Consider the following 14,639-nt stretch of genomic DNA (forward strand, 5'->3'; position numbering starts at 1 on the left):
GTGGACTGGGTCAGCCCAGTATTCACTGGGGCCGAGCTCCCTGCCATCCATGACCTCCATACCAGTCGGTGTAAGAGGAAGGCCCGAAAATCTTTCAAAGACCCCAGCCATAAACTGTTCACTCTGCTACTGCACGGCAAGCGGTCCCAGAGAGACATGGCTGGGACCAAAAAGCACCGGAACAGCTTCTACCCCCAAGCCATAAGACTGTTGAACAGTTAATCAAATGGCTACCAGGACAAAAAAATATGTTATTTTTTTATTGTCACGTAGATCAGATCGGTAAAGTGAAATGTCGTGTTTTACAGGATCAGTTATAGTAGTACAGCACCCATAGAGCAAATTTAGGGTTAAGTGCCTTGCTCAAGGGCACATTGACATGTTTTTCACCTTGTCAGCCCAGGTATTTGAACCAGCAACCTTTCAGTTACTGACCCAACGCTCATTGACTCTTTTTTTCTCTGACCCTCTTACGCTGACTATGCACAGTGAACACTCACTGAACTTGGTACTGGTACTCCGTGTACAGCCATCATTGTAAATAAGAATTTGTTCTTAACTGACTTGCCTAGTCAATGAAAGGTTAAATAAATAAAATAAATAAATATCCCTGTTATTGTTATATTGCGTTATTATTTTTCTACTTTTATTAGCCAATTGTGTTACTTGTTAACTTCTGCAATGTTGGGGAAAGGCTCGTAAGTAAGCATTTCACGGTAAAAGTGTACATCTGTTGTATTCGGCGCATGTGTCAAAATGTGATTTGATTTGCTACGAGGGGACTTTTATTATGAAGTTGAACTTCAAGTAGAAGTTTTACCCGGATGTAATTGTTCAACGTTGGAGAAATTAATGACAACAATATACTGTTGATAAAGAACAATTCCTAAATAGATAAGAATCGAGGTCGGAGCGTCTTCACTCATCATGTAAAATAAGGGGTAAGTTAGTTACTAGCTGCTAACCTGTAGTTCCCACTCGGGTCCTAACGTTATTCCTTTACTATGTTTAAAGGCGAATTGGCTCTGGAGGCCAAAAACAGCCAAATACTCCCATCTAAACGAGAATCGAATCTCAATTGCGGTAGCTACCGTTCTCGAAACATAAATCCCTCTACTGGTATGTTCATATCAAATACAAATAATGTCACAAACCGAAAATACACATGCATGTACACCAGAGGCTGGAACATGCGTTGTAAAATTTTAGATTTTGTCTGTGTAGTAACACTCATCCTATAATATGAAAGGTACAAGGTATCAAGGTACAAAACCGTACTGCAAGCGATGCGTGTTAATCTTCAGACCGATCGTCGATGCTCTTGACCAAACTCCCCCTTACAGAAGACACTTTCGTCCAATCACTCATGTGTAAAGGAACCGAGAGTCATGAGCGAGGTAGCATGCAGCTGCTTAGCCGGGTGTTGGGTTGGCTAGTAACTGCTCAGTATTGGGCAGTCTGAAAGTGGCTGTTAGCAGCGCACGTTGACGTCGGTTTCATATGTAGTTAGCTAGCTATGCAAAGACCGAGGGTGCTGGAAGTATCAAGGTTCGTTTCTGTTCTCATTGTGGATTCTAGATCATGGCCCACTGCAGAGCTAGGTTGCTGCAACTCCTAAATGCCAGGGAGGGAGACTGCTTGTAATTTAAGACTGAATGTCATAGCTACAGTAGCTAAGCCAATTGTTAGGTCTGTGGGTTTCTAAAGGTTGCCTACTTCTCTTCCTTTTGTGAGCAGGCTCAGGACAGCAACATGGGCAGAAGCAACAGCACTACCTCACGCGGTGTTCCAGTGGTGCTGGTGTGCCTTGGTGCTCTGCTATTGGGCAATGTGGTGATCTACTTGTACCTGGACTCGCTGCAGCAGAGTGGCGACGGCGACCCCCACCTGACTCCTCATGGGGCATGTCCGCCCCGTCACTTTAGGATGGCCAACATGAGGAACTGTTCGCCCTGGCTGGAGTGTCCACAAGTTCGCACAGAGGTGCGCAAGTTGAAGATGATCGGCCAGGGAGCTGTTAAGCAGGTTAGCCACACAACAACAGAAAAAAATTCGAAACATATGCCCAATTTCATTTTGACGTAACAAACCTGAATACATAACAAAACCTGAAGTGTTTATTCAGTGTCCTCCTCCCCCTCCCATAGGTTTTCCTGTCCGAGTGGAAGGGTCACAAAGTAGCCCTGTCCAAGCTCTCCTCTCCGGAGTACCAGGAGGACTTCCTCCATGGGCTCTCCATGCTCCAGGCACTCCAAGGGCCCCATGTGGTGGTGCTGGTAGGCCTGTGCTCAGAGGACCACACCCTGGTCACAGAGTACCATCCGCTGGGCTCTCTGCTCAACCTGGATGCCGTGCTGGCCCAGGAGAGGCACCGCATACGGGACACCTGGCAGACCCACCTGCGGCTGGCACTGGACTACGTCTCCATTCTCCATTACCTCCACACCAGCCCCGCCGGGACCAGAGTCATGTGTGACTCCAATGACCTGGTGAAAACCCTGTCACAGTTCCTGCTGACCAGCGACTTCCACCTGGTGGTCAATGACCTGGATGCCCTGCCAGAGGTCGGGGCCCCTGCAGGCTCGCTAGTGAGATGCGGCCACCGGGAGCTCACAGGGGAATTTGTGGCCCCAGAGCAGCTGTGGCCCCACAGTGACGACCAGCCATTTGTCGATGAGCTTATGCCGGGGTACGATGAAAAAACGGACATTTGGAAGATTCCAGATGTTACACGTTTCCTGATGGGGAGGGTAGCGGGAAGTGACGTGGTCCACTTCCACCTCTTTCAGATCAACGGGGAGTGTAAGAGAAGAGACCCTCATCTTCGCCCCTCTGCAATGGATGTCCTGAGCGTGTACAGATCAGTCTATGCAACCATGATGAGAGACAGTCCCGGTCCTGGTGGCTCCAGAGACATGCTTTAATCTCACTTTGTCTTTGTACTGATAAGAAACTGGACTGTGTCATTTAAAAATAAAATAACTTTTTTTGTCACAGTTTTATAATTTACCCTTTGAGATGTTACCTTTGAAAATCAAACAACAATTATTATTATTATTATTTTTTAAACATTTGCTCACTTTTATCTTCGATGAATTTGTGTTGAAATAATTAGTACAGTCTCTGCTGCAAGTAGCCCATCATGTCATAAGATGTGCTCCAGGACACAGGGTGGCGCTAACGCACCCGTTATCCTATTAACATAAACCTTCGCGCATAATAGAGGGAATTCCCTTCCAAACATGGGGTGTATTAATTAAAAACAATTGTTGCAAAACAATTAGTATTTTGCAACAAACCGTTTACGCCAAACGGAAAACGTTTTGCAAAAGAAAACGAGAGTTTCTATAGGACAAATTCAGTTAGGTCCCGCCCCGTTCGGTTCTTAACCGGTTTCCGTTGCAAGACGTGATGAATACATCCCTGTTTTGTGGATTGTTGTAGCACGTCCGACACTTCCCGTTCTCGGTAATTGTGTAATTATCCGACCTTTCGCTGATCTTGACTGTTTCGGAGGATACAGTCTAGTACCGCAATTGAACAATGTTTGCAGTCAGGAGTGCATTCCGCCTGGGTGCAAGAATCACTGAGATTTCAAGACGAGGATGCGCTGTCGGTCTTCCCGTGGATGATGTCGTCAACGGGCTTACCGAGGAGCAGATACAAGTAACGTTAGATAACTGAAGTAGCTAACTTTCAACTAACGTTAGCTAGCTAACGAGCAAAGACCGCTGACATTATTCAGTCAACAAGCTCAATTGAAAGTCTGTATTGTGGTTGTTTTTTAATGAAGGAACAAAACAGAAAGGTGTCAAGGACGCGTAGCAAGTGTTAAAGGCCAAAATGACGGACTGCTACTGTTATGACATAACTGTTGTGTCGAGAGTCTTTATTTAGATGGCTTTTGGTTGTACTAACTAACTATATTGCCTGGACATCGAGACGCTCGTTGTTCAGCTCAGTTAGCTGTAGCTCACTAGTAGTCGGTTCAGAGCAAATGTATGCACGGGGCAGACGATGCTTCCAGACCTCTGGTAGCTACTGGTATGATCCTAGACAAAGGTTACATGCGGACAACTAACGTTGATGTGGACGAGGGGTGGGTTTCTTGTGCAGCTTTTAATTGGGTGAAAGTTCGTGCATGCATGTGACGCTGCTTCGCTCTGAAGGGGAATAAACTACGTTTTGCATAACAATATCAAAATATGTTCAAATGTATTTATATAGCCCTTCGTACATCAGCTGATATCTCAACGTGCTGTACAGAAACCCAGCCTAAAACCCCAAACAGCAAGCAATGCAGGTGTAGAAGCACGGTGGCTAGGAAAAACTCCCTAGAGAGGAACCAGGCTGTTGATACCATCTAGTAGTTATTGTATTGATACATATTTTTTTAACAGTACTCAACGGTATACATGTGAACATATTCCGTTTGAAATTCATGTCGATACATTTTTCTTTATATTTTCGCTGTCATTCCCTATTTTGTCCAGCTCCGACAGACAATCCGGAGGTTCCTAGCCGAGAAGCTGGCACCCATTGCCGATGAGATTGACAAGAGCAATGAATTTGTTGGGATGCGGGTGAGATGATGAAGTATACTATTCTAATAAGAACTAGCAAGCTAGGACAACCTTACCATAATACGAGGTAGAGTGTGGCATTCATCTTGAATAATTGTATTACCTTACTGTTTGCTGCACTACAAACAGTACAATCCACCTCAAATGACTAACAGGACATCATTAGGATCCATGACCTAAATCATAAAAATACTGGACATTGTATTACAATAGAGGTTACTCTTAATGTTCTTCATGTAGGTCTACATTGAGTGTGTATTTTGGGATGAAAAATATGAACTTTGTAAGGCCCCTGGTTTACACCTGGTAACCTCTTGGGTTGTTTTTTTTTTCATGCAGGACTTTTGGAGGGACATGGGTGATATGGGACTTCTGGGTATCACTGCCCCATGTAAGAGATGGATACTGATTTTGGGTTGATGTATCACTATGCTATTTATCCCTGAGTTAAAAAATAGTTTACCAGTAGTTTCATCAATGGCTGTGATGGTGATCTGATGTAGAAGTAGTATCATAACTATATTACCCCCCCCACAGTGGATTATGGTGGTTCAGGATTGGGTTACCTAGATCATGTGATTGTGATGGAGGAAATGTCGCGAGTGTCGGCGGCTGTCGCCCTCAGCTACGGGGCCCATTCGAACCTCTGTGTCAATCAGATGGTGCGCCATGGCAACACGAAGCAGAAGGACAAGTACATGGCCAAGGTGTGGATGATATTTGTAGTCCCATACATGCTTAATGCACTCTGAAGTATACAGGCAGCCTCAAAGTGCAATAGCCAGATGGTCTTTTTATTTCTTTGATATGAAATGTATGCTGTAGTCTTTCCCAGCTCATGACAGGAGAGCATGTTTGTGTCTACTCTATACAGGCAGTTTCACATTGAAATAGCCATGTTTCAGTGCATTCAGAAACTATTCAGACCCCTTCACTTTTTCTACATTTCAACCTTATTCTAAAATGGATTAAATTGTCCCCCCCATCAATCTACACACAATACCCCATAATGACAAAGCAAAAAAAGTAACTATCACATTTTACTTAAGTATTCAGAACCTTTACTCAATACTTTGTTGAAGCACTTTGGCAGCATTTACAGCCTTGAGTCTACTTGGGTATGACACTACAAGCTTGGCACACCTATATTTGTGGTGTTTCTCTAAGTCTTCTCTGCAGATCATCTCAAGCTCTGTTAGGTTGGATGGGGAGCATCGCTGCACAGCTATTTTCAGGTCTCTCCAGAGATGTTCTATCGAGTACAATTCCGGGCTCAGGCTGGGCCACTCAAGGAAATTCAGACTTGTCCCGAAGCCACTCCTGGGTTGTCTTGGCTTTGTGCCTAGGGTCAGTGTCCTGTTGGAAGGGGAACCTTTTGCCCAAGTCTCAGGTCCTGAGCGCTCTGGAGCAGGTTTTCATCAAGGATCTCTCTCTGTATTTTGCTCTGTTCATCTTTCCCTCAATCCTGACCAGTCTCCCTGTCCCTGCTGCTGAAAAACATCCCCACACCATGACGCTGCCACCACCATGCTTCACCGTAGGGATGGTGGCAGGTTTCCTCCAGAAGTGACACTTGGCAAAGAGTTCAATCTTGGTTTCCTCAGACCAGACAATCTTGTTTTTAGGTGCCTTTTGGCAAACTCTGAGCGGGCAGTCATATGCCTTTTTTACTGTGGAGTGGCTTCCATTTGGCCATTTTACCATAAAGGCCTCAACGGTGGAGTGCTGCAGAGATGGTTGTCCTTCGGGAAGGTTCTCCCATCGCCACAGCGGAACTCTGGAGCTCTGTCAGAGTGACCATCAGGTTCTTGGTCACCTCCCTTCTCTGCCGATGGCTCAGTTTGGCCGGGCAACCAGCTCTAGGAAGAGTCTTGGTGGTTCCAAACTTCCTCCATTTAAGAATTATGGAGGCCACTGTGTTCTGGGGATCTTCAATGCTGCAGCCTTTTTTTGTGGTACCCTTCCCCAGATCTGTGCCTCGGCACAATCTTGTCTCGGAGCTCTACAGACAATTCCTTCGACATTATGGCTTGGTTTTTGCTTTGACATGCACTGTCAACTGTGGGACCTTTATATAGACAGGCGTGTGCCTTTCCAACTTTCCAAATCCTGTCCAATCAATTAAATGTACTACTAGTGGACTCCAAGTTGTAGAAACATCTCAAGGATGATCAATGGAAACTGGATGTTCCTGAGCTCAATTTTGAGTCTCATAGCAAAGGGTCTGAATGCTTGCGTAAATATGGTATTTCTTTCTTTTTTATTTTGAATACATTTGAAATCATTTTTAAAAAAAATGTCGTTATGGAGTAGTGTGTGTAGATTGAGAAACGATTGCTTTAATACGTTTTAGAATAAATCTGTAACGTAACAATGTGGGGAAAAGGTCCAGGTCTGAATACTTTATGAATGCACTGTATATCTTATCGTTCCAATATAATGTCCCCAGCTCATGACAGGAGAGCACGTGGGTGCCTTGGCAATGAGTGAGCCCAACGCCGGATCCGATGTGGTGTCCATGAAACTGAAGGCCAGGAAAGAAGGTGAGCCCTCTGGAATACTCTCCTTAAAATCCCTTTCCGTAGTAGCACAAGTTCACTCAGCTAGTTCCTTACCTTTTTTTAAATGGGCATCATTGCTCATACTGCTGTCCGTCTCCTCTCTGGGTTTTTATTTTGCTGAAGGTGACCACTACGTTCTTAACGGTGGAAAGTTCTGGATCACCAACGGGCCAGATGCAGACGTTCTTATTGTGTACGCTAAGACAGACCCGGAGGCTCACCAAAAGGGTATCACAGCTTTCATTGTGGAGAAGGCAAGTATTTATCTTAGGCAATGAAACCAAACGCCTTCCATATTCCACTTAAAACAGCTTCACCAGTTACGGGTCTGGGCCTGTTTACGTTTGACCAGTTATGGGTCTGGGTCTATTCCCTCTAGTTTTTTTTTTTGGTTTGGCTTTGAGCAAATTTCAGGTCTGCGGAGTGCAAACTTAAACGTTTTGAAAAGTCTGTGCAACTTCCAGCGTGTGTTTACTGTGAACTCTGAAGCTGTACCCGCTTTAAGTTAGTTTTAAGTGGCCAAGTAGGCTACTGTCTATTTGATCATAATGTAGGCCTACCAGAGTTGCCTACAATCTACAACAATGGAGAAAATGCATCCTATAACATTTTAACATGGAAATAGCTGTTCTATCATTCAGCCTACAGTAGCAGCCAATGTTTGGCGTTCAATGTAGGCCTACATTTCAAAATACTTTTCTTTTTTTTTTTAAACATGCAGGGCTTGGCATTAACCTGTTTATCCACTTGTCCTTCAGACAAGGTGACTGGAAATGTTGTTTAGGCAAACTACTTTACAAAATAAAATGCATTATACCATTTACAGAGAAACAGACAAATGAATGTGAATGTGAATGAATGAATACTATACAACACTGCCCCTTTAAGACGATCTCTTTACTGGACTCGTTTTTCAAATATGTCTAGGAATGTACATGTTTTGTGCTCTTGTAGGAAGCAATCACTGCCCTATCGCTGTCTACAAATGATCTATAACTGGGCTAATAACTCACTAACAATCACTGCCCTATCGCTGTCTACAAATGATCTATAACTGGGCTAATAACTCACTAACTAGCAAAGGATATGAACAAAATGTGCACACGTGGCTACATTCAGCTCTCGCTTTGAGCTCAAAACAAGCGCATCTAGTCACAACTGCTCATGCTGTAAACACAGTCCAGTTCAAAGTAAATGGACAGATCCATATATGGTCTGTTTGCATATAGGCCTATTGCAGCTCTGATTGGTTATGCCGGACCGGTCTGTGTAGAGTACAGCCTGAGTCCTGTGTGTCAATGCAATAGAATCCTACTCCAATGCGTTCTGCCTACAACAAAATATCTTGCGTAGTTTTTGTTTCAGGTATGTTATATTGAAAGTGGCTAATATTGCGTTGATTCGATCACAATTGCCACAATAAAGGGAAATGTTGAGTGTTTACTGGGAAAACTGTAGAACAGTGGTCACCAACCTTTTCTTAGTCAAGATCAGAGTCAAAAATGCAAGCTGAGATCTACTGCTCAGATTATATATATATTTTTTATATGACTTAAACGTAAGCCTATGCAACATTAACCAATTAAAAACAGTACTGTAGCAATGAGGTTTGCAGTAAGCTGTACGCCCAATACATTAATACCGCATATTGGCTTTGCTTGAATTTCTCTGCATAGTTCGGGACATGTTTTTATAAATCTTTTTTCAAATTTTATTTCAAAATTTGAGGTAGGCTATATGATCACACTGGTAATCAATCCGTTGTTGTATTACTTGAGGCTCAGTAAACATACTTTTACATTTTTATTTTACTGGCCTGAGGGAGAGGGCAGCAGACTGACGGTCTGCCTCTCAACATCCCTCCGCTCTCCCTTTCCTCCGCTGACACTGACCAAAAAAGGACTGTCTTTCAGCTGATGGCGAAACTCGAGTCTCACCACATCATTTCTGCCTACAAATTCATGTTACTCCTATGAACAGAGAAAGTAAAATATTCCTTGATTATTAAAAGACCAAAGCCGCAAATTATAACAACGCCTGTGGAAATAGGAAGAATATGCATTTTATGGCTTATAAGTGTTGAATACAGTCTCTCTCTAGTCATGTTTGTAAATCTCACAGTATCAACTTTGCTTTCTTTTATGCCTGCTAAATTACTGGAGACACAGTAATATGAGCCATCCAATTGGCCAGCGGTAAGCCTATAGTGCACTTGATTTGCTCTCCGGGCCCCCCGGGAAGGCAGCGTTTGTACCTTCAGACACATGAAATGGTTAAACATGGTAAGTTTGCCTACCCATTGCACAGGGCAGCTAAATTGGCTGCACCTACTGGCAATAGCCTGAGACAAATAAAACAAAATAGGAACACAAGACTTTATCGTTGGGTTTTTACAGAAATGTTTGGCTATCGACTAGGATTGCCTTGGAGGACGATAGACCTGTTGGTGACCACTGCTCTAAAAAGTTGAGTCCAATCTCTGGCTTCTCTCCATGGGCTGATATTTGTTCTGCACGGCAGTCTGGGCTACTGCACGGCAGTCTGGGCTACTGCACGGCAGTCTGGGCTACTGCACGGCAGTCTGGGCTACTGCACGGCAGTCTGGGCTACTGCACGGCCGCATGCAGTTTTAGAGGGACCGTTGTTCTGGACCTGTTTATACTTAACACTTAATTTTATTATTTATTATTTTATTTATTATTTTTCATTTATTATGATCAATAATGGAAATGCTTCTGTCTCGGCCTCTACATGGACTTTCCCGACATTAGCCAGGTTTCCCAGTAATCGTGTTTTTGGAGGATTATGGATTTCTGGAAAACCTGGGAGTTTTGTGAAAGATACTAGAATTTTGCAACCCTAGTCTGGACATATTGGTAAATTGTGTCCAACTTTTATTCCTACAGGGTATGCCAGGGTTTAGCACAGCACAGAAGCTGGATAAACTGGGAATGAGGGGATCCAACACTTGTGAACTTGTCTTTGAGGACTGCAAGATTCCAGGTGTGTGCCTGAGCGTGTATGCACATTTGTGAGTGTATTCAGTAATATTTTGTATCATAATGAATTATGTTTTCAATTGCAACGGTGTCTTTTGATTACAGTGGAGAATGTCTTGGGTCCTCTCAACAAGGGAGTCTATGTGATGATGACTGGACTCGACCTGGAGAGACTTGTGCTCGCAGCAGGACCTATTGGGTAAATATACATATTCTAACACACCTATTCTGTCTACGTCTATCTAAACTCAGCAAAAAAAAAGTGGCCCTTTTTCAGAGCCCTGTCGTTCAAAGACCTTCACAGATCTTCATTGTAAAGGGTTTAAACACTGTTTCCCATGCTTGTTCAGTGAACCATAAAACAATTAATGAACATGCACCTGTGGAACGGTCATTAAGACACTAACACCTTACAGATGGTAGGCAATTAAGGTCCCAGTTATGAAATCTTAGGACACTAAAGAGGCCTTTCTACTGACTCTGAAAAACACAAAGAGAGATGCCCGGGGTCTCTGCTCATCTGTGTGAACATGCCTTAGACATGCTGCAAGGAGACATGAGGACTGCAGATGTGGCTAGGGCAATGAATTGCAATGTCCGTACTGTGAGACGCCTAAGACAGCGCTACAGGGAGACCGTACGGGCAGCTGATTGTCCTCGCAGTGGCAGACCACGTGCAACAACACCTGCACAGGATCGGTACATCCGAACATCACACCTGTGGGACAGGTACAGGATGGCAACAACTGCCCGAGTTAAACCAGGAACGCACAATCCCTCCATCAGTGCTCAGATTGTCCACAATGGGCTGAGAGAGGCTGGACTGAAGGCTTGTAGGCCTGTTGTAAGGCAGGTCCTCACCAGACATCACCGGCAACAATGTTGCCTATGGACACAAACCCACCGTCGCTGGACCAGACAGGACTGGCAAAAAGTGCTCTTCACTGACGAGTCAAGGTTTTGTCTCACCAAGGGTGATGGTCGGATTCGGGTTTATTGTCGAAGGAATGAGCATTACACCGAGGCCTGTGCTCTGGAGCGGGATCGAGGTAGAGGGTCCTTCATGGTCTTGGGCGGTGTGTCACAGCATCGTCGGACTGAGCTTGTCATTACTCAACGATTTGCTTTACATGGAAGACATCCTTCCTCGTGGTACCCTTCCTGCAGGCTCATCCTGACATGACCCTCCAGCATGATAATGCCACCACGCACAGAACGAGCAGTATGGCTGATTTCCTACAAGACAGGAATGTCAACCTTCTGCGACAGCCAGCAAAGAGCCCTGATCTCAATTCCATTGAGCTCGTCAGGGATTGGAGGGCTAAGGCCACCCCCACCCCCCCCCAGAAATGCCTGGGGACTTGCAGGTGCCTTGATGGAAGAGTTGGGGTAAAATCTCACGGCAAGAACCGACAAATCTGTTGCAGTCATTGAGGAGGAGATGCACTGTATTACTTAATGCAGCTGGTGGCCACACCAGATACTGACTGTTACTTTTGATTTTTGGAGCCCCCCTTTGTTCAGGGACACATGTCTGTGGAACTTGTTTAGTTTATGTCTCAGTTGTGGAATCTTATGTTCATACAAATATTTATACATGTTACATTTTCTGAAAATAAACGCAGTTGACAGTGAGGATGTTTCTTTTTTTGCTGAGTTTGTTCTGCAATGAAGATGATGCTCCCCTCTTTCAGCATTATGCAAGCTGTGATGGACTTTTCCGTTCCCTACCTGCACGTTAGAGAAGCTTTCGGACAGAAAATTGGACACTTCCAGGTGGGAAATCAACCAAACCATTCTCAGGCGGTCAAATAAGGAAGGGCACTTATGTCAATCATATTCCACTTACAACAGATCTCCACCTATTTCTCTTGCATATACCACTTCCTTTAAGGTTATAAAATGACTACATTTGACGTCAGAATTAATAATACTTTCAAGTATAACACTTAGTTTGCCTTTTCTGGAATTAATGTTTCTTTCTTCCTACCAGTTAATGCAAGCAAAGATGGCTGACATGTACACACGCCTGGGTGCATGTAGACAGTATTTGTATAACGTGGCACGAGCCTGTGACAAGGGACATTCCAATTCCATGGTGAGAATTGTCGACAACAAAGTCCATTTTATTAATGTGAAATTCATAGATGTAATGTAACAGCAAATATATTGGCTGAAAGTGTTGATGACAAATGTAATGTTACATTTTATAATGTAATGTGATAGGAAAAAATATATATTGGATGGCACAGTATTATCTTGGTGTTATTGTAGGACTGTGCTGGGGTCATTCTTTATTGTGCTGAGAATGCCACTCAAGTTGCTCTGGATGGAATTCAGTGCCTGGGTAAGAACCAAGCCATGCACTTTTATAGAAACATGTTCATCTTTGTAGCTAATGTTAACATTGCATGCTCAACTGTTTTACACTTGTGTTCATCCTAACTATAATCTCTCTGGGGAGGTGGAGGGATTGGAGGGCTTGATTTTAATTTCATTTATGACAAGTCATTGTTGCGTTTCTTCACCTACAGGTGGCAACGGCTACATTAATGATTACCCCATGGGCCGTTTCCTGAGGGACGCCAAGCTGTACGAGATCGGAGCAGGCACCAGTGAGGTGCGCAGGCTCATCATTGGTCGAGCCTTCAATGCCATGTACAAGTAGACCTTGAAAGATGAAGAGAAGTACACGCACTGGATCACGACTCACCCAAAGGCCTTACACGAAATACCATTATACACTCTTAAAGGTTTCTAAAAGGGTTCTTTGCCTGTCCCTGTGTAGGAGAACCCTTTATTGGTTCCAGGTAGAACCCTTTCACCCAATAAAGAACTGTTTTAAGAACCCTTTAGTGAAAAGTTTCTACCTTGGACCAAAACGGTCCCTGTAGGAGAAACAGTCGAGGGAACACTATGATTCTCCATATCAGCTTTAGTCATGGGCAACAAGCACCGGAGTAGCACCAACGGATGATGATTCATCTGGTGTGGACTTAGATCTCTGCCTCCAGTGTTTTAGATACAATAAGTAGTCTGGTATCAACCCAATTTAAAACTGTATTTATCATACTTTTAACATTTCTTATTTCAGTAACAATATAATTTATGGCATTTTTAATAGGGTTTTATTGATTCTACCTTGCAGTGAAATGACCTTAGTCTATATAGTGGAGGAATCTAGTAGTGTGTGTGAGGCAGTGTACCATACAATATGCTCTGTTATGCAAAGAGTTCTTGCAAGCAGCAGCATTTTTAAATCATGACAAACTTCAGATTAAAATGTCCCCCTTCTGTTAGTTGTTGCTTTTCGTTGATGTTTCCTGGGTACATGGCTTTGTACACTACCATTAACGACTTAACACTATCGTTCTCTTTTTGTGTTGTCACACTTTTTTTTTCAAAGTATTTGTAAACTTTCCATTTTCTCAGTGGTGTTGAGCTGTGTAGAAAATCTTCTCCATGAATGAATGTGAAGTGAAGATAGTCAGCAAAAACAATGTACTTGTACCAAACAATGATTTTCTATAATGGAAATATCATTGTTTACTTAAGAGCATATTCAAATGGTTAAATCAACTAAATTGTCTGATGGGAAGAACAAATTGCAAGATTTGTTAATTCCTCAAGATTTTGTTTCAAACTAAGTATCCAAATTGGTTGGTGTCCTGTTTGTGTAGAATAAAAAAATTACTTGGATTTTGCACTATTGGGCCATGTCTTATTTAAAATTCAAACGGTGCGCCATGTCTAATATTAAGGAAGTCTTGAGGTATTGCTCGCCGGAGGTAGAATACCTCATGATAAGCTGTAGACCACGTTATTTACCAAGAGCTCTCATCTATATTATTCGTAGCTGTCTATTTACCACCACAAACCGATGCTGGCACTAAGACCGCACTCCACAAGCTGTATAAGGCCATAAGCAAATGCTCATCCAGAAGCGGCGCTCCTAGTGGCCGAGAACGTAAATGCAGGCAAACTTAAATCCATTTTACCTAACTTCTACCAGCATGTCACATGCAACCAGAGGAAAAAATTTAACTCTAGACCACCTTTACTCCACACACAGAGACGTATACAAAACTCTCCCTCGCCTTATTTTTCCAAATCTGACCATAATTATATCCTCATGATTCCTATTTACAAGCAAAAACTAAAGCAGGAAGTACAGGTGACTCAATACAGAAGTGGTCAGATGACACGGATGCTACGCTACAGGACTGTTTTGCTTGCACAGACTGGAATATGTTCTGGGATTCTTCCGAAGACATTGAGTACACTACATCAGTCACTGGCTTCATCAATAAGTGCCTCGATGATGTTGTATTTTTATACCCCAACCAGAAACCATGGATTACAGGCAACAACCGCACTGAGCTAAAGGGTAGAGCTGCCACTTTCAAGGAGCGGGTCTCTAACCCAGAAGCTTATAAGAAATCCCAATCTGTTTTTAATGTCCCGTTGGTAGGATACACATGCTCGTAGTTCCTCTA

General features: G+C 43.4%; 2 protein-coding genes across 2 annotated transcripts; both read left to right on the top strand.

Annotated features, from left to right (window-relative positions):
• Positions 1 to 785: 785 nt before the first annotated feature.
• pomk (protein O-mannose kinase) lies at positions 786 to 2,994 on the top strand. The gene is made up of 3 exons (XM_035742409.2): positions 786 to 941; positions 1,738 to 2,025; positions 2,148 to 2,994. The coding sequence occupies exons 2-3, from the start codon at positions 1,753 to 1,755 to the stop codon at positions 2,922 to 2,924; spliced, it is 1,050 nt and encodes a 349-aa protein (XP_035598302.1). The 5' UTR covers positions 786 to 941; positions 1,738 to 1,752; the 3' UTR covers positions 2,925 to 2,994.
• Positions 2,995 to 3,406: 412 nt separating this feature from the next.
• ivd (isovaleryl-CoA dehydrogenase) lies at positions 3,407 to 13,849 on the top strand. Its single transcript, XM_035742408.2, has 12 exons — positions 3,407 to 3,666; positions 4,494 to 4,583; positions 4,923 to 4,974; positions 5,121 to 5,290; positions 7,033 to 7,126; positions 7,268 to 7,398; positions 10,051 to 10,147; positions 10,249 to 10,342; positions 11,838 to 11,919; positions 12,137 to 12,241; positions 12,418 to 12,490; positions 12,678 to 13,849. The coding sequence occupies exons 1-12, from the start codon at positions 3,544 to 3,546 to the stop codon at positions 12,809 to 12,811; spliced, it is 1,245 nt and encodes a 414-aa protein (XP_035598301.2). The 5' UTR covers positions 3,407 to 3,543; the 3' UTR covers positions 12,812 to 13,849.
• The last annotated feature ends 790 nt before the right edge of the window (positions 13,850 to 14,639 follow it).

The sequence above is a fragment of the Oncorhynchus keta genome, chromosome 29 (assembly GCF_023373465.1).
Source record: "Oncorhynchus keta strain PuntledgeMale-10-30-2019 chromosome 29, Oket_V2, whole genome shotgun sequence".
Classification (NCBI taxonomy): domain Eukaryota; kingdom Metazoa; phylum Chordata; class Actinopteri; order Salmoniformes; family Salmonidae; genus Oncorhynchus; species Oncorhynchus keta.